This window comes from Sinocyclocheilus rhinocerous, unplaced genomic scaffold (assembly GCF_001515625.1).
Source record: "Sinocyclocheilus rhinocerous isolate Xijiao unplaced genomic scaffold, SAMN03320098_v1.1 scaffold1965, whole genome shotgun sequence".
NCBI classification, from domain to species: Eukaryota; Metazoa; Chordata; class Actinopteri; order Cypriniformes; family Cyprinidae; genus Sinocyclocheilus; species Sinocyclocheilus rhinocerous.
The window spans coordinates 1276699-1297068 of NW_015625577.1; the positions used below are offsets into that span (position 1 = coordinate 1276699).

At 35.9% G+C, this 20370-nt stretch overlaps 1 protein-coding gene across 2 annotated transcripts in view; it reads left to right on the top strand.

The window, feature by feature from the left end:
• Positions 1 to 6405: 6405 nt before the first annotated feature.
• The window catches only part of stard13b (StAR related lipid transfer domain containing 13b), an 84373-nt gene continuing 70408 nt past the window's right edge, over positions 6406 to 20370 (top strand). The window contains exons 1-2 of one of the 2 annotated variants that reach the window (XM_016568350.1): positions 6406 to 6660; positions 13302 to 14377. In XM_016568350.1, coding sequence (XP_016423836.1) covers positions 13445 to 14377 — 933 coding nt within the window. In that variant the 5' untranslated portion in view covers positions 6406 to 6660; positions 13302 to 13444. Of the gene's footprint in view, positions 6661 to 7983; positions 8062 to 13301; positions 14378 to 20370 lie in introns of those variants that run through there. The other variant, XM_016568357.1, reaches the window with a different exon arrangement.

Sequence of the window (20370 nt, forward strand, 5' to 3'; positions counted from 1 at the left end):
AAACATCCTTTACACAAAATACAAAATATGGTTCTTTTAAGAACTGTTGACTGAAAGTTTCTTTGGGGAACCAAAAATGGTTCTTCTAAGGCATCGCTGCAAAATCACCCATTTGGAATTGTTGTTTTTACTGACTTTATTTGCATATTTCTTTTTGACGATCGTAGGAAATTTAGCTGACTCAAAGTCACAAAAGCACTAGTGGTCTGATCTATTTCTGCAGCGTTTGCTCTTTTAGTCCTTTTGTTCTGAAGCATTTTCCTGTTGCTCTGTTTAAACCTGGGTGTTTTCAGCTGGTGTCAGAGGGGCGTCTAGAGGCACCCGTGGTTCCCTGCTATTGGTTTTGCAATGAATCTGGAAATCTATAAACCCCAAATGCACAAATGAGGGAAAATATCAACACTGAGGTTTCTTATAATCCCCTTGGGAAGTCACCAACCAATCATGCTGTCACGAACATAGGAGCGAGTCCACCGCACAGCCGGAGCAAAGACACTCTGGTTATTCATAAATCTGTGGAATGTTGTCATCTATTGCCACATGGCCTAAAATATGGGCGAAATTCTTAAAATATGGGACGCTGGAGATTTAATGGAATGTAAATGTAAACCCCTACCAGTATTTAAGACCTGCGATATTTCAAAAATGTTTCTGCAGAAATGTGTCATGCAGAAATACTGCTAACAGGAAGAATCTACTGATAGACACACAATGGGGCTTTGTAAGATCAGCAAACTGGTACGCTTACTGAACGCTTGTTAGCATTAGTGTTATTGCTAGCTTCTTGAAGTGAACTAATCTTTTTGCAAGTCGGCATTAACAAATGCTTGTAATACTAATAATTCTCCAGCATTGCTCGTCAGGGAACACTTTGTGTGCACTGAGCAGATGGACTCAAAACTGAGAGATGCCAGTTAAAAACATGAGGTTGATCAGTCAGCACAATCTCCATGGGACGTCTGTGATGCCATATGTATCAGATCTTACTTCACTGATGTGCTTTCTTCAAAACTGGCTTCTCACAAATCTGGTTTCTTTTCTATCATTTCCTCCACTTTTTTCCTCCATCCTAGTTTAAAGGGGTAATTTACCATTGTTTTAATAAAAGTTGGCTGTCTATGCAGTAGAAATGTGATTTTTATTTATTTATTGAAATCGTAGCTACATGACTAGAGGAAAAATCCTGTTGGGGAAAAAAGGTAGAAAAACGTAATAATGCACTGGGCTCGATCAGACTATCCATGAACAGGCATATAAAAATGCAGATTTAGTTTTCACAAAAGTCTTGGAGTTTTATGTGTTTTACGTAATCTGGTGAACATTTGCTGACAAATAAATGGGAATGTCTTGGTGCGAGTAACGCAGAAAAAAAATTAAACATTGTTCATTTACTTATACTACCAACATGGTAAAAAGAGAAACCTGGTTGAAAATTGGTAAGTAAAATAATAATACATAAGAATAAAATAGTACATAAGAACAAAATAATACATAAATAAATAAGAATAAAATAATAAATAAATAAATAAGAATAAAATAATACATGAATAAATAAATAAGAATAAAATAATACATGAATAAATAAATAATATTAATAATAATAAAAATACTGAATTCTGAAAGACTTTTTACATTAAAGACAAATGACCTTTTTTGGCAAAAGGATCAACATTCATGATAATAGATCCCATTCATAATTATATAGCTTGTTATTCAATAAAAACTTCTAAACATCTTTAAAACAAGGTTTCACCTGAGAAATAATATTTATTTTATTTAAAAATTTTTTTTATCTTTCTTAATTTGTGGGTATTTTTGTATTTTTTGAGAACTAGCGTTCTCTATTCTATCTACTTGTTTTCTTATTATTCTAAAAAATGACCCTCTAACGCTAGTGTTCTCTATTCTTTTTCTATTCTTTCGACTTGTTTTCTTTTTATTTATTATTAAAAAAACCTTGCATTAGACTAACCGAGACTTGTCATAGCACTTACATATTATTGCTCATTTGTTGGTTTTGATTGCTTCTATTGTCTTCATTTGTAAGTCGCTTTGGGTAAAAGGAAAAAAACAAGGAAAAGACAACCACTACTATATGATTTGCAAGTAGTGGTTCTTTAAAGAGGTCTGAAAGGGCACAGTGATTCCTCTTGTTGCAATGTCTTGATCTTCAGTTTTGGAATCATAAACCGTTTTAAAATCCTTCCTGCACGCTCTTATGTATGCAACAGCAAATAGATGGCATCTCGGCACCTTTTCTGGTACCTAAGTCATGTACGACAACCCTTAACCACATGTTTTAGAAGCAACTGCTAAGAGAACAAAATGAGAACTTTGATCCATTGCCTCTTCTTGAGTCTGGCAAGCCTTAGCTAATGCGAAACCCAAGGCTGATGAGTTAGTTGCCATCGAGGGCATTAAAGGGGTCATATGATGCTATTTTAAAGATCATTATTTTGTGTATTTGGTGTAACAGAATATGTTGACATGCTTTAATGTTCAAAAAACACATTATTTTTCAAATACTGTACATTATTGTAGGTCCTCTATGCCCCGCCTCTCTCAAACAGGTTGTTTTCAACAAAGCCCCCTCCTTTGACAAGCACAGTGAGAAAGGAAAACTTGAAATCGCATCATATGACCCCGTTAAGTTAGATTTATAAGGATGGGTCGAGTGTTTTAGGGCACAGACAGAACTGGAGTGCGAGGTGATGAGATGATGCAGAACACCTGCCTAGGCTTTCTGGAATGTTGGGAATCTTTCAGAGAATTGAAACGGAATGGGAATATTGAGTAAAAAAGATAAAGGCATTGCTGGAATGTTTTAACACGTTGCATTGCTGGGGTGTTTTTTTATTCATTTTTTGTGTTTTTTTAGAGGCCGTTTTATGTTACATAAGTGTCTGGATTTCAAGGTTTAGTGTGGGATGAGGCTGGTTGCAAGTGCTGGAGGTTAAATGCCATTTGAGCATGAAAATGTTGCGCAAAACATTCACTATTATTTTCCAATCTCTCATCTGTTTTCTCAATGATTGATGTTGGAGTTTGTAAAAGCCCACTGTTGGAGTAGTGCCAGATTGTCCCTCATGACTTAATACTATAAACGCACCAACACTCCAGTGTCGCCCACTATATTCAGACATACCTGCCTCTGTCTCTCTGTTAACACTGTTAGCTTCATAATCTTCTCTTAGAAAAGAGTAAATAATAACACAATAGCACCATTTCCACATTAACCTGTGGAATGCTGCTTAGCAAATGCTTTGGCTTTTTGAGTTAAAGTCTCCTGCTCTGGCATGTTGTGATTAAACTTTATTATTATTATTATTAGCACTCTGACTTCTTTGGATTTTTAATGCGTATTAAAATGCAATGTAACTTTTTTATGGGCATTTGTGTTTCAAATGAACCCTCTATCTTGTTTATACTCATGCTATCACTATAATAAGACAACTGAGATGTACTTTGCGAAAAGGAACAGGCCTGATCCGGGCTGTATGGAGGTATGTAAATATTTTTAGATTTAACTAGATGCATCCTGCTTGAGGTGTTGTCATATTTTATGGCAGATTGTGGGGGTTGGCATATGGATCATGGTGAATGTGTCTATATGGCTGACAGCCATAGATAAGAATAATGTTCTTCTAGGGCTTCATTTAAAAAAAAAAAAAAAAAAGAACAAAAAGTTTTAATTTTTTGTCTTAATAATCCAGTTTTTGGTTTGATTCCAGAAGCGTCTCTACTGTATGATCTGATCTCAATCTCTGTCCAGCGGCCGTGAGATATACGACCCTTGTGTGTTTTTCTTTCATAATTCAGTGTCTCACAGCTGCTATTTCAAGCTTGAGAAAACAACATAAATTTGTAGATTTAACGAAGGTCTTACAAGAAATTAATATGATCTATAACGAGAGAACATCAAATACATCAACAAATCAAACGCCCGCTCGCTCTGGAAAAGAGTCAAAGCCTCTAATGGATCATTTATAAAAACATCACAAACACTGACAATCATTAACAGCAGCAGATGTTCTTTAAGAAAGAGATAAAGGATTTACAGCCATGGAGTCGATCCAAGAGCAGAAAATACTCAGATCGAACCAAATGTTGTAGTTTTTTTTTTTACTTAAATCTTCAACGTCTGCATTTTTCTGCAGAAAGAACACTCGAGAATTCAGTAAGAATGAATTATGTCGCTTGTTATGGCAAGTGTTCTAGCATCCAATTCACTAAAGAAATGATGCAATTCGGTAAAAGTGTATACATCTTAGTTTATGCCCATCTCATCTTACTGAATTAAAAATGGCTCTTCCTCAAGCATGCACACGTTTTTAATGAACATTTTGGAGATTTTATGTGCAGCTTGCATCAGAAATCTTAATGTGATATCCCAAAATTCATGTAGAAATGCATGAATTGAAACCCAGCTAATGCATTTTCTGACAGTAAATTTTTCTTAAGAGCCAGTTCTTTGTAAAGGAATAATTCACCCAAAAATGAAAATTTGCTGAAAATGTACTCACCCTGAGGCCATCCAAGATGAAGATGAGTTTGTTACTTCATCAAAGCATTACATCTCTTGCTCATCAATGTATCCTCTGTAGTGAATGGGTGCAGTCAGAATTAGAGTCCAAACAGTGGATAAAAACATCACAATAAACTGCACAACTTGTGAAGTAAAAAGAAACATATTCATCATTAAGGTGTTTTAAATTTAAACCATTTCTTCTGAACAAAATAATAGAGTTCATAAATCATAATAATGCTTCATCCAGTGGAATAAGTCTTGATGTGCATATTTCTCTCCTGATTCAGATGAGACTACTTTATTACTGGAGAAAGCAATATTATGTATAGAGGACTCCTTTCAGCTAAAAAAAAAAATAGTTTGAAGTTAAAAACGTCTTAATGATAAAGTTGTTTATTACAAACATGCAGCTTTTCACTTCATAAGACATTAATTGATTGACTGTGGATTACTCGTGGATTATTGTGATGTTTTTATCAGTTGTTTGGACTCTCATTCTGACGGCACCCATTCACTGCAGAGGATCCATTGGTGAGCAAGTGATGTAGCACTAAATTTCTGCAAATTTCTGAAGAACTAACTCATCTACATCATGCATGGCCCAAGGGTGAGTGAATTTTTTTGCCAATTTTTATATTTAGTAAACAGTTCCTTTAATGAATTTGTCAAAATGACTCTAACGAATCCAAATTTATTTTGGTCATTTGGTCTTATGGTTTGACATTCATTTTTGAAAGCATAAATATGACTTTATCTCTCAATATGAGTTCTCTGATCTGATTTAAAATCTGTCAGAAATAACTGACATAACTGGACATTGGCATTCAGAATGCTGAACAGGTCATTTTTAATGATTGATCTTCTCAGTGAGAGGAGCACTACAGAAGCACAACTCTATGTGGCATTCAGTGGATGTGCGTTATAGCAGTTCTACAGAGAGAGAGCTCCTTGTCTTCTAAGCCACAAATCTAACATAGAGAATCCAAGAAACAGGGCTGCTTTTCAGTGCTGGAGGAAAGAGATCAGAAGAGAGCCTCTTTGGCTGAGCTACATGAAGATCCAGCTGTGATTAAGCCGGATCCCCACAGTGCAAAGAAGGGTCACCTCACCTCCAGGGCTCCACCGCTGCAAATAAAGACATCCATTCACACAGTCCTGCCAATCGCTCAGCCTGCTGCTGCTTTTCATCTGCTGCCCTTGTGGTGATCACCATGTAGTACAGACTGGTGGTGACATAAGCCCTCTCTTTTTGAGAAGGTCTTGCTTTTTTCTTGCTCGAGTGCCTTTGAAGATTATGGAGTCTCAGAGTCAATTTTGGCAGCGCCCATGGCAATGCTGAGCCTGCTTTGGCTGCTGTTCAGTGTTTCTTTATTTGATTTATTTTGTTGGTAATGAATTGAGGGTTATTACCATGCCTAATAATATCAAATTATTACTTTGTCTTTGTACTTCAAAATTACATGTTTAATTTGATGTGTTATATGCTGTTTCTTTGTCATTTATAGCGACCCCAATAACGTGATATTTAGCCCCTAAAATGCCAATTTTACCAGGGAAACCCCGCCAAAAAACGTGTATTTTACCCCACCGGAATGCGAGTTTTACCAGGGATGCCCCTCGAAATGCGATTGCTTTGGGCTAGTTTTGAGTAGTAATTGGTTGGGTTTTGTCAGGAAAATCTGGCAACCCTGTCTTAGTTTGAACCAACCCTTAACTGCAAATATTAAACTTTGGCTGGTGCAGGCCTTGTTTACACAACAGTATCTCTCTCTCTCTTCCTCTCTCTCTCACCCTTTCCCCTTAGCCGTAACTCCTCCTCCAAACCATCATTCTAACAACAACTATACATTCTTCCTCCCCTTCCACTCTTACTCTGAATAACTTAGTCACTGCATGCTCAGGCTTCCCGTTGCCTGTGGGGATTTTTGGGAATTTGTGATGACAGCACCTCTCCCTCTGCGGAGGAGTTGCCTTGAATTTCCAAGGAGAAGAGGCAAAGGAGACGCTCACGAAGGCTGAGCGCGTCCACACGCACGTTTCTTGTTTTTAATGGGACCTTAGACACTTTGCACTCTCCTCATCATGACCGTGACAGCCGCTGGACTTCCTAGCATGTTCTGAACTACTCTAAGGTGAGAAGGCCTTCATTGTTTTAATATGCAGAAGTCTGTCTGTAGGGCAGAGACTTCAGCTTTAATGCTGACCTGCTGGAGACTCTTCAGTGCAGGTGGATGACGGATAAAGTTCATGACAGAGAATACTGATAGCTTGAAGTCGCTTTGGATGAAAGTGTCTGCCAAATGAATACATTTGAAGTTTAATGTGCTTCTAAATGTGAAAGTGAAATGGTAGGACTCGCTGGAAAATGTTACATATGCTTTAAACATCTTTAGATGGGTAGTTCATATGTTCTGTGGCGTGACATTCTGCATTTACTGCATCTAAAACTATTTTAAGTAGCATTTTGTTAGTTGTTTTATAATTATTTATGCATGCAACTTCACCTTTTTAATGAAGAGACCACATAACAGAAGCCTGTTAATAAAAACAAGTAATTGCTTCTGTATTTCCCATAATTGCCGCTTTAGATCTTCCAGTGTGAATTTATATCTTGCCATTTGACAGTTATATTTCGCAATTGTGACTTCTTTAAATTGCATCTTTATTTCTCATAATTGCCACTTTATATCTTTTCTTATAAATGTATATCTTGTAATTTGACTGCTAAATTTCACAGCTGTGACTTTCTTTATACTGCATCCTTATTTCTCATAAGTGCCACTTTATAACCCCCCTCCCCCCTCCCCCGTGTGAATTTATATAATACATTTAGAATGTTAAATTTCACAATTGTGACTCGTTCTTTTAACTGCATCTTTATTTGTCATAATTGAAACTTTATTTCTAGCAATTGCAATGTTATATCTCACATTTTTACGCGTTTGGTGTATTGCTGGGTCCTTTAAAATAAACCAGTAAAGGTAAAAAAGTGAATAAAAATACTAAAAGAGAAATGGTGACCAGGACCTAATATACAATATACATTTTCTTTATGCAATCTTGAAAATGTCTAACTTTAAAATGAATATATAATGCACACTTTTGATGTGTGCATTAAAATGCTCAGAAATGTGACTCTGAATGATGCATATCAAACATCAGGAACATATGCAGGGGGTCACAGGACTATTTCAACTTTACACGTGTCAGTAACTCTGTGTTCGTTTTTACAGGACCATTACAGTTGTGGTGAAACGTACACTGTGTAATGAATTAATAACGATCTCTGTAAAATGAATGGGAATGGCAGCGTTAACAGTCACTCACAGTGTGTAAAGTGAAAAGAAAACACTGCTTGCCCCTTTTCATGTATTGCAACACTTTGCGCTCAACGACAAACTTGTAGAATGCTTGAGTGACATTCACAGTGCAGAATCCTCTTTGGCTGTTTGGATCAAGTCTTTTATACAGCTGGGAATGAGGAGGCCTCCTTTTACTGTGGCTTTAGAGAAAAACGGGCTAAAGGAAAGGAGGTGAGAGGACTAGATCTAATCAGGGTTACACTTGCAACACTGTTTCTCATGAGAGACAAAGTTTTCTCTTTTTGGGCAAATTACAAAACAAATGTTGTAACTTCCAATTATGCAACATCCAAATATTGTCTCATGCTGAGTGACAGATTATAAAATTTAAAAGGATACTAAAGATTACAATTTAAAAGGATACTAAACTTTACACTGTTAAATTAGTTACTGATCACCAGAATTGTCACCATTTTAATCACTTTTTACTTTTGTCTTCTGACTAGATCATTTTAAACGGTCTTATGATTTAACAAATTTATTTTTAAAACTATAAGTATTGCATGTAATCTCTGTGTGAGTTCCATTAAAAATGCATTATACATAATAATAAAATAATCAGCAAAATTCTATTTATAGTAATTTGAAGTGAAATACAGCATGTCCAAATTATTTCATGTGAACTAACATTATACAGGTTTTTTGTGCATTGTAATATCTGACATATAGGTATAGTGTCATATATTGCATAACCTGTGTTCTATACTGTTTGTGGTTATGAGCATGTTTGCATGTGTCGCAGGCACATGGGAAGTCAAGAGCTGTAGGTGGCTGTGAGTCACTGACCTTGTGTGGTGTTTGGTGTTTCTCTTCTTATCAGTTTTTAAAGGTTAAAGCCCTGAGGTTTTGTTAAGGGCAGGTGCATGTTTTCCTTTCTCTTGCTGAAATTTGACCATGTTTTTTGAGTATGTGTGTGTGTGAGTGAGATAGAATGAGAGTGAAGCACAAGGCGACGTGTTAAATGAGTGAAGGCCACAGTCAGGGCTGCCAGCTGGCCCCCTTCTCACATTTAACACCACAGATACAGCTCTGATTTTCAATGCATGCTTGGGAGTGCACGGGAATATTCAGTATTTCCATCTGTTGATGACCACTGGCAAAAGTTCCATACTGGAAGGTGCATGAAAAGAAACTCTTTGTGAAGATAAGCATATCAGTCAGTGAAATATGTATTTTTTTCTGTTTCTGAGTTGACCACTGGAAGATCAATATTGATATTTCTGACTTTCTATGACTAATAGTGCTAAATATGCAATATTTATATAAAATACATAAATTATATTTATATTAAATATAATACATAATAGGTATTATAACTCGAAACAACATTCAGAAATACAATAGCATAAAAACAATTTATTTTGTAGTCTCAAAGTAATCTAGTTATTATTTAAAAAGAAAAAAATATTTATTACAATATAGTTATTTATATAAGACAGTACGTCAACCTTTTGTTGTTATTTATTGTTATTGTTATTCTTATTTACTTTTTGATGATAATAATAGATTACTGTTAGACTAGAAAAATATATCTTTTATGCTATTATATTTATAACAGTTGTTTTGAGTTGACTTTCAGTCACTTTTTTTCAGGCAATTCTCAATCAAGAATTTAATGGCTATTATTTAAAGGGGTCATATGATGCGATTTCAAATTTTCCTTTCTCTTTGAAGTGTTACAAGCTCTTGGTGCATAAAGAAGATCTATAAAGTTGCAAAGACTAAAGTCTCAAATCCAAAGAGATATTCTTTATAAAAGTTAAGAGTCAACCACGCCTACCTAAAACGGCTTTTGTGAAGATAAGCATATCAGTCAGTGAAATATGTTTTTTTTTTTTTCTGTTTCCGAGTTGACCACTGGAAGATCAATATTGATATTTCTGTGACTTTCTATGACTAATAGTGCTAAATATGCAATATTTATATTAAATATAATACATAATAGGTATTATAACTCGAAACAACTTTCAGAAATACAATAAGATAAAAACAACAATTTATTTTGTAGTCTCAATGTAATCTAGTTATTATTTAAAAAGAAAAAATATTTATTACAATATAGTTATTTATATAAGACAGTACATGTCAACCTTTTGTTGTTATTTATTGTTATTGTTATTTACTTTTTGATGATAATAAATAGATTACTGTTAGACTAGAAAAAATAGATCTTTTATGCTATTATATTTATAAAAGTTGTTTTGAGTTGACTTCTTTTTTTCCCCAGGCAATTCTCAATCAAGAATTGAATGGCTATTATTTAAATATTTGAGTAGTTGGGTGTTTTTGGTTAAAAGTGTAAATATCGATTTTAAAACAAAATATCAGTCACTTTTCAAGACTGCACACTTAATTATATACATCTGTTCATTTTGTACACTTTAAAACTTTTTTTTTTTCACATTTGACTATTTAAGTGCTGAAAAGATGATTGAAATGGTGATTAGCATCTAAAATATGCACTTCACCTTAGTAGTAATATATTTAAAATACATTTATTTCATACGAAGTACAGTTCAAATCTATTAACATACAGCGGGTAAAATAAGTATTGAACACGTCACTATGTTTCCCAGTAAATATATTTCTAAAGGTGCTTTTTCCCTGTGTCATTCCAATTTATTACACATAACTTAATTTCTGAACTTATTTGTTTTGTTTTCTTTGTGTGGATGGATTTGGGTTGTTACCGACATCTGGTGAAAAATTCAAGTCAACAGCATCTTTAGAAATATATTTACTGAGAAAAATGGTGACGTGTTCAATACTTATTTTACCCGCTGTATTTACTAACATACATCTCGAGACTTATGATATAAGAATTATAATGAAACTTTAACTACTTGTGCACAATGCACATTTCTTAATAGCAAGCCTAAAATGTGTTTTAATGTCACTATTATTGAGGATTGTATGATTTTTGAATAGTATCTGTCTTTAAATGCAAGATATTTAAAGTCTACCATTTCTAAAGGTGCTTTTTCCCTGTGTCATTCCAATTTATTACACATAACTTAATTTCTGAACTTATTTGTTTTGTTTTCTTTGTGTGGATGAATTACTTGGGTTGTTTACCGACATCTGATGAGAATTTCAAGTCAACAGCATCTTTAGAAATATATTTACTGAGAAAAATGGTGACGTTTTCAATACTTATTTTACCCGCTGTATTTACTAACATGTTGCTCGAGACTTATGATATAAGAATTATAATGAAACTTTAACTACTTGTGCACAATGCACATTTCTTAATAGCAAGCCTAAAATGTGTTTTAATGTCACTATTATTGAGGATTGTATGATTTTTGAATAGTATCTGTCTTTAAATGCAAGATATTTAAAGTCTACCTGAAGTATACTTGCAATAGTTCCAATTTAGCACAATCAGATATACATATATCTTTAGTTGGACCTCAGCACTACTTCCGCACAATTAAAGTGCATTAAGCACATGTTTTAATGTCACTATTATTGAGGATTGTATGATTTTTGAATAGTATCTGTCTTTAAATGCAAGATATTTAAAGTCTACCTGAAGTATACTTGCAATTGTTCCAAATTAGCACAATTAAATACTTCAGTATATCTTTAGTTGGGCTTCAGCACTACTTCAACACATTTAAAGTGCACTAAGCACAAAATTAGTTGTTTCAATCCAAGTATACCAGTTTAGTATACTAAAAGTACAATTGCAGGGTATTTTTATTAAGTACATAAATATATAAAGGCATTTGTCGTAGACTTAGCATGAAATAAATATATTTCAAATGCATTTTAGTATATTTATTTTTCACTAGGGAATTTAAGCCTAACATCTTATTTTTATAAAAACAAAAACTTAATGCCCATGTTATTTGAAATGTACCCATTTCTTTCCACAGCCCAGCATTCACTTCTGGAATGATCTGGCCTGTCAGATGCAATTTGCATGCTAAACTAATAAATCTTACAAAACCCCGACCAATCACATCTCAGTATAGCATGATTTCACGCAATCGTTCCCTTGATTGAAACATCCTGCCAGGAATAATCTTTATCTTTCACAGTTCATCTCTCTAGATGATGTTCTTCAGCTATAAGGTGTCAGAAAGGAATGTTCTTTCTTTCTCCACCAATCAGACTCTTCCTGTGGTTTAATATGTGTTTTTGTGGAGCGTGGTTGGGGGTTAATGAGGGGGTTAGCAGGGTTGCTAACCACAGCCTGGTCTGGGACATTTAGGTCGTCTGATGAATGGACGGGTACATTGTAAATCAGCCACTGGAGAGCGAAGAGCCGGATTCCTCATAGCACTGATGTCACCACCGTCGTGCCTTCAACAAATCCAGACTTGAATGCTCTCAGCCCGAGCCAGATGTTCAACCCCTCAGATCCCCTGTTATTCCCTCCTCTACTTGTGCAAGATTCCTTGTTATTCCCTCTTTGCTTCTCTGGGATTCCGTTATCCCTTCTCTCTGCCTCTGTGAGACTCTCTATTCTTCCCAGAGTGTCTCTTTGGGATTCAGTCTTTCTCCATCTGTGAGATTCTTTGTTTTTTTTTCAGACTCTTCCTCTGTGGGATTCCTGGTTACTCTTTCATTTTACTCATGTTTCCAGCTCCTTGTGAAATATATGTGTGCTTTTCCATAAAATCCCATTCAAAGCGATGCTCCAATGCATGTGCAAGATTCCTTGTTATTCCCTTTTTGCTTCTCTGGGATTCCGTTATCCCTTCTCTCTGCCTCTGTGAGACTCTCTATTCGTCCCAGAGTGTCTCTTTGGGATTCAGTCTTTCTCCATCTGTGAGATTCTTTGTTTTTTTTTCAGACTCTTCCTCTGTGGGATTCCTGGTTACTCTTTCATTTTACTCATGTTTCCAGCTCCTTGTGAAATATATGTGTGCTTTTCCATAAAATCCCATTCAAAGCGATGCTCCAATGCATCCTTATCTCATTTAAAGCAATATTCCGGGGTAAACGCTGTACAAATTTGGCATACTTTTGATTACCACTGAGAATATAAAAAGTAATTCTTTGTTTGTTTTTATCTTTGTTGGAATAACACTTCTGCTTTTCCATCAGAAGCAATGCTGAAATGTATTTTCATCAATTTCCTTGTTGAAAAGAAAACAGAATGCCTAAAAAACCCATCTAAGGTGCATTTCTGGTTTAAGATGGTCTAACTAGTCTTGGCCAGAATGACCTTCTAAAAAGTGTTCAAAACCAGTCTAATTAGCTTGTCCAGGCAAGGAAACCAGTTGACCTTAGGCTGATAGGTTTAAGATGTTTTTACGAGCAGGACTGTGAACTACACCATCAGAAAAGTTATTGAAACACAATTCCTTTGGATAAAGAAAATCTAATAAATGTACCTAGCTCGAAAAAATCACGCACACGTTTAAAGCAAACTCATAATTTCTGTTCTTTCTTTTCAGGATGGTCGGCACAAAGTGCTAATCAGCACAGAGGAACCAGTTCAGTCCAAATGGTGGAACATGATGAACATGGCAGTTTCTGGCATCTTACAAAAACTCTTCTGGATATTCCTTATGGCTAGTTTCAAGCTGTAGATTGAAACATGGAAGATCAACCTGTGATGACTTTTGAAGGACAGAGGTCATCAGCTTTGCAAGAGGCCCCCAAAATGACTTTCTCAGTAGAGCTTTCAATGGCAAATTCAACCATGGATAGAAACCTGACCTTAAAAGATACTTCTGATTCACTATTATCTGTTATAGATGAGCCTTTAAAAGACCAACCACAACTTGAGCTGAAGAATAAAAGTTCATCAGAGAAGATCAATCAAATTGTACCAGTGCTCGTCAGCAAAGATGGACCTTGTCTTCAAATCTCGAATCGTCTCACAAAACAAAAGACAATGAAATACATTGAACATCAAATTACTTCCGCTCCAATATCAACCTCAAAACTTGAACTAAATGGCATTTATTGTGAACCTGACCTCCAAATGGATGCTGAGACCGGATTCAGCTATTTGTTGACTCCCTCAGATAGTCCAGTGACCAACAGCATTGATGTAGACTCCTCAAACACCTCATCTACTACTTATCGTTTCTCTAATTTGACAGTCAGACCCATATCAGAACCAGCTTACTCTTTTGCATCCTCTCCAGTGGGACCGTCCCACCTTGAGCACCCTTACTCGGCTCCTTTGCCAGTCACCAAGGGAGCCGATCTACCCCGAATCATCAAGCACAAGCCCAGCTCCATTACCTTTGCAGATTACGACAGCTTTTTGGGTCTAATCTCGAACACCCGAGCCAATGAGAGTTCAGATGCTTTTGAGACCTCTTCTGAAGATGATGACGATGATGTGTTTCCCAAGTGCAAAGAATTTCTCCAAAGCTCCAGACAAAACGGTGGTGGACTGGAAAAACAAAGGAGGAAAGGTACCTGTGGACAAACACATGGAGAAGGAAGTTCCAGCACCAAGCTGCCACCCACCAGAAGCAGCAGCTATGAGGCGGAGGAGGAGAGCAGCAGTACAGAGGTGAGGGTCCAATGTTGGTTAGATGTTTAATAGGCCTTTTGAGATTTGTTAAAGCTTAGCTATGTCTTTAAGCAGGATATCTTGTTTAGTTTTCAATGTCTGTATGGCCTTCAGTTCAGTACTGTATTACTATTCCACAGGTTCAGGCTCAACCTATAAACACTAAGTGTTCAAATTCTGAAATGAATGCAAGCCAAATGTCTTGCATTAGTACATTTAAACAGTTTTATTGCTCATTTCAGCTTTAAGTGCTATTCTTGTTTCTCACGGACATTGAAAACTTGGAAATATTGGGGAGTTTTTGTTTGCCAAGTCTGTAAAAGTCTTGGCCGGTAATAAAATCTCCAAAGTCATGGAAAAGTAATGGCTATTTCTGTAGTGAATATTGATTTTTCTAGTTTTGCTTGATCCTAAATATTTTATTGACTAGATTTTGCGCTTGTTTAGATTAAAACATGCCTGCAAGCCATAGTTGATGTCTGACGTTTGAGCAAAACTTTCAAGTGCATTTATTTCAATGAGTCAGTTAAGCAGGTTCATAAATCTGTCAGAAAGACGTGGAATTGCTCTGGAATTGGTCTGAATAATAATAATAAAAAAATAAAACTCTTTTTTCCAGTTATCCCAAATAACTGGATAAATCATGGAAAAGTCATGGAAATTAATTGGTCCAAATTTGTAGAATTGGTGAACTTTGATCGTTTAAAGGGATAGTTAACCCAAAAATGAAAATGTCGGATTTCATATAAAATATCATCATTTGTGTTCCGAAGATGAACGAATGTCTTACGTGTTTGGAACGACATGAGGGTGAGTAATTAATGACAGAATTTTCATTTTTGGGTGAACTATCCCTTTAAAGAATGTTAAGAATTTCAAGATAAAGCTGGAAAATCTCCTATTGACTTTATTAGAATGCTCATCACAATAAAATGTAACGGACAGTGACGACATGACAGTATTCAGTGATGACATTCAGTATACTGAATTGCAATTTGGTCTTTTTTCTTAAATTTTTTTTTTTGGCATACTAAATTGAGAAGGCACTCATATTCTTTAGGAAAATAAAAATTGAGTCACATTTTAAAATAAAAGTGAAGCTTTCCTGAGCATCTGTCGTAGCCTCTGTTTTCATGGAATGCTGAGTCTGATGTCCTTCCTGTCGCCTGTCAGAGCAAACGTCTGTTCATCGGTGAACTTAGCCTTCCATTACTTACAACTCCATTTAGTTGGAGCCAGTCATGGATGATTTGCATCTTTCTACTAACCTCATGCCTGACTTGACTGTTGGCAACCTGTGACCTTCCCATCCCAAGTTTATTGGCCTTTAAAGAGGTGTGACGTGGACACATATGAAAACACAATAGCTTATTCCCTACCATGCTTGGTTAAGAAACCCTGTAAAAAAAGTCCCATACCATTCATACCAGAGATAACCAGGACAAAGAGTAAAGTTGATCACACCCTCTTATTCTGTTCTTATCACTACATAAGCACAATGAGTCAATGTTGTTCAGTATTTCTATTCATTTTGATGCCATTAGCTATTGTTTGTTGTTAGAATAAGTAACCATTCCTTTACCATCATCATATTTTTAATAGATTAGATGGTAATAGATTCTATACATTCTATTTATTATATACATTTTAGTAGATTTTATTGTCACATCTACATTTTTTGCAAGTCAGTGTTTTTTGTAATCTTCATAAAGTTATGCTATTTATTCTGGGTTTCGCAGCTACATATAGATAATTTTACATTTGTGATGACTCAGTTTAAATTTTGCTATTTAAATATTTTAATTGCAAAAATGTTATGAAACGTTTATAAAATCTGTATAACTGTATGTAGTATTCTTCTGAAGTATTAAGTATTATTTTAGAAGTAGATTTGCTTTTGTTTTTAAATGATTAAAAATAATGAAATATTACATTATTAAATAATATTTGCATTCACATTTTTTAATTGCAGATACTTTTACCCAAAGAAAATATTTGTAATAAATATAATTTTTTTTTATTGTAATTGAAAAAATAAATACTTTTAAAATCTTAACTTTTTGTACCGGAAGAGACTGTCAAACTAAGAAAGCTCAATTACATCTAGGGTTGTGATGACTTACAGTAACTGCTCAGTGTCAGTGGTGTAGTTACAGTAGTTAACAGAACGTGCAGAGGTTAAAAGGATTTTTCTAGGGCAGGTGAGCTGAGATGGTTTGTTTGGCCGCAGCACCCCTCTGTTCTGCACATGCTCGGCTCTCCCCTCCTGTTACTCGTTCTCTGTTCATGCATGATTTAAGATGGAACTGTGAAAGAATGTAGTACTCCTCACATGAACGCTGGACCTTGCCTCATTTGCACCTTCTTAAGAAATACCACAATGAGCTGTCTGTGGATAAGGACAGAAATTATTATTATTATTATTATTTTTGTAATCTGTTTGTTTTATTTTTTTTATATTTCAAAATGTATAAATGAGATTCCATAGAACAATTCATATGGAAATTAAATATGAGATATTTAGCATAGTCCACAATTGTTGAGATTTTTTTTTTTATGCATTTCGCATCTTCACCATTTGGTGGCGCTCTATACAAACCTTTACACATATTGTGGCCAATAGCACCAGTAGAGTTATTTCTACTTGTTTATGTGGATTGTATGTGTGCATATGTCTTAGAATTGTGAAAAACTCTGCATCTCTAGCCATCTGTCCATATACGTATGAGGAAAGACATTCAGTTTGACAGTGAACGGCTCCTGTAACAAAAAGTAGGAGGATTTTCTTCCTCCTTAGAGTCTTATCTGACCTGGATTTTGAAGCAGTTCAGCAAACAGATTATGGCTGTTGGCCTTTAAGGATGACATATTGCTACATTCTCTCGGTGGAGGTGGCTGGCACACTCAGTGGGTGGCATGGCCATGGCAGGAAGCCCAGAGTTGTGCCAAAGCCAGGCACTTGACTCCTCATTTCCATGTCAATGGGCCAGTGCTGAGATTTACAATGTGGCCAATTTGCGGCGGTTGCAGTTATGGTCCTCGGCCATTCTGTCCACCGTGGAAGATAACAATGATGAACTGATCTGGTGGGACTGACTCATACCAGCCTAGTTGCCATGACAAGTGTATTTTCTCACGACTGACAGGGCGAAAAGGGGTGTTGTAACCGATGCCGGGTTATTGAATACCACGCATCCTGTGCAGGGAACTGATTCCAAGGGCTGCCTCTGGACCAAGACACTATGTTTTTATGAAAAATCCACATGTCTGTGGCAATCTATACTTGATATTTTGTTGTTTTTAGGAATAATAGTAAATAAGTAAAATTGGTAACACTTTACAGTATTTATTAGTTGATATTAAAAGGATAGTTCGCCCGAAAATGAAAATTCTGTCATTAATTACTAACCCTCATGTCGTCCCAAACCCGAAAGACCTTTGTTCATCTTCGGAACACAAATTAAGATATTTTTCATGAAATCCAAGAGCTTTCTGACCCTGCATAGACAGCAATGGTACTCTTGTGAATGCACGTCGAAGACTGACACAGAAGAGAAGAAATTGTTGAATAAGGTAATTATTTTTGTTTTGTTTTTTGCATACAAAAAGTATTCACGTAGCTTCATAACATTACGGTTGAACCACATGGATGTCACATGGACTATTTTAACAATGTCCTTACTACCTTTCTGGGCCTTGAATGTGTCAGTTGTGTTGCTGTCTATGGAGGGTCAGAAAGCTCTCAGATATCCTCAAAAAAATCTTAATTTGTGTTCTGAAGATGAACGGAGGTCTTATGGGTTTGAAACGACTGGAGGGTGAGATTTTTGGGTGAACTATCCCTTTAATGTATTAGGTATCATGAACTAACAGTGTACAGTACTTTAACAGCATTTATCATTCTAGATTAATTTGTTTATTATACTGATACATTTTTGACATGTTATGTTAAATAAATTATAACCCATTAGTTCATGTATATGAACAAACATGAATGAACAATGAACAATAGCATTTTATATACATCACTATTATTAAATATCAACAGCGCTGCCTTTATTTATTTGATCAAAACCATAATATTGTAAAATAATATTGCAATTTAAAACATCTGTTTCTATTTTAATGTAATATAAAATGTAATTTATTCCTGTGATGCAAAGCTGAATTTTTAGCTGCCATTATTCCAGTCTTCAGTGTCACATGCTCCTTCAGAATTGATTCTAAGATGCTGATTTGGCGCTCAAGAAACATTTCTTATTATTATCAATCTTGAAAACAGTTGTGCTGCTTTATATTTTTGTGAAAACCATGATTTTTTTTTTTTGAAGATTCTTGGATAAATAGAAAATGTGAAAGCACAGCTTTTATTTAAAATATAAATTTTGTAATTGTAATTGACTTTTGTAATGTCTTGACTCTTTACTGTCACTTTTAAAAAATGTAATGTGTCCTTACTAATAAAAGTATTAATTTCTTTAAAAAAAAAATCTGATATTGTCGAACAACATCCTCCTTTATTTCTGAGAAGACACTAATTGTTTTCACTCGAGACTCCGCATGGGGGGTCAGATTTGAGTATTATAAACAAATGCATTGTCTTTTGTCAGAGTTAAGAGGGTTAATGGTCCATTGCAGAATGGCAAGTCAGAGTGGCGCTGGTGTCTTAAGAGAGACAACAAGAAATCCTTCTCACTAGCTTTGACTCGTGAAACTCAAAGGTCAGGCAGACTGGACATCGTAAAGTCATGCCAGATTCAGACCCCTACCTGAGATCAAGGACCACTACTTTTGTGTTTGCAGCCCAAACACAGCACCTCATCCCAAACCTAAAAATAGAATAAGCAGCACATTGATAACAAGAAATGTTTCTTGAGCACCAAATTAGCATATTAGAATGATCTCTGAAGGATCATGTGACAGTGACACTGAAGACTGGAGTAATGATGCTGAAAATTCAGCTCACACAAATAAATTACATTTTAAAATATATTCAACTGTTATTTTGAATTGTAATAATATTTCACAATATTACTGTTTTTACTGGTCAAATGCAGCCTTGGTGAGCATCAGAGACTTCTTTCAAAAACATACATTTGAATGGTAGTGTATCATTTAAAATTGCTTTAGAACCGTTGTGCCTCTTTGTTCGCTATATGAAGGAATGTCAGCATCTTGAGTCTAACTGGTTAAGGGTCTTACCATGCCCACATTCCTTGCGATTTTACGTGGCTCGTATGTCTCCCCCCTTTTCAACCGAACCATGTATTTCTGCTGCCTGAGACAAATGTGTCCCATTCTGGCATGACAGCCGTCAATAGCATCATTGTGTGAGGATGAGAGGGAGCCGTAATCTTTGCCTTGGGGCTGCAGATCCCAAGAAGGACTTGAGCGTTTCCGCCTGCTGTGTCTCCCGCACCGGGACGTTACTGTTCAATGTTCCTCACAGTTCATCTTTGGCCTCTTCCTGCTCTCTGGCCCCTCCACTTCCTGTCAGTAAAGGGGCAACCCTGTTGATTTACGGCTTGGTGAGTGAGGTAGGTGAAGGTAATTTATAGCCCAGGAACCCTCGGCCCTGTCTGAGCTGGACGGGACAGTCTATTTATACTCTTTGGCAGGGGTGTCTGGGGAGCAGTGAAAGTAGCAGTGAGGAGAAAGGAGAGGAATACCACACGACTATGTTTGGACTACAATGGCAGCTGGGTTGCTCGCTGGTATTGGTTCAAAAGTGTGTGGCACTGTTACATTTGACTCTCAATGCTATTTACTGCTCAGGAGAAAATAATGTCAGAGAACAACACGTAAATCTGTCTTGTCTTGTCTTGTCTGTCGTTCTATCGTTCTGTCTTGTCTGTCTGTCTGTCGTTCTATCGTTCTGTCTGTCTGTCTGTCTGTCTGTCGTTCTATCGTTCTGTCTGTCTGTCTGTCGTTCTATCGTTCTGTCTGTCTGTCGTTCTATCGTTCTGTCTGTCTCTCTGTCTGTCGTTCTATCG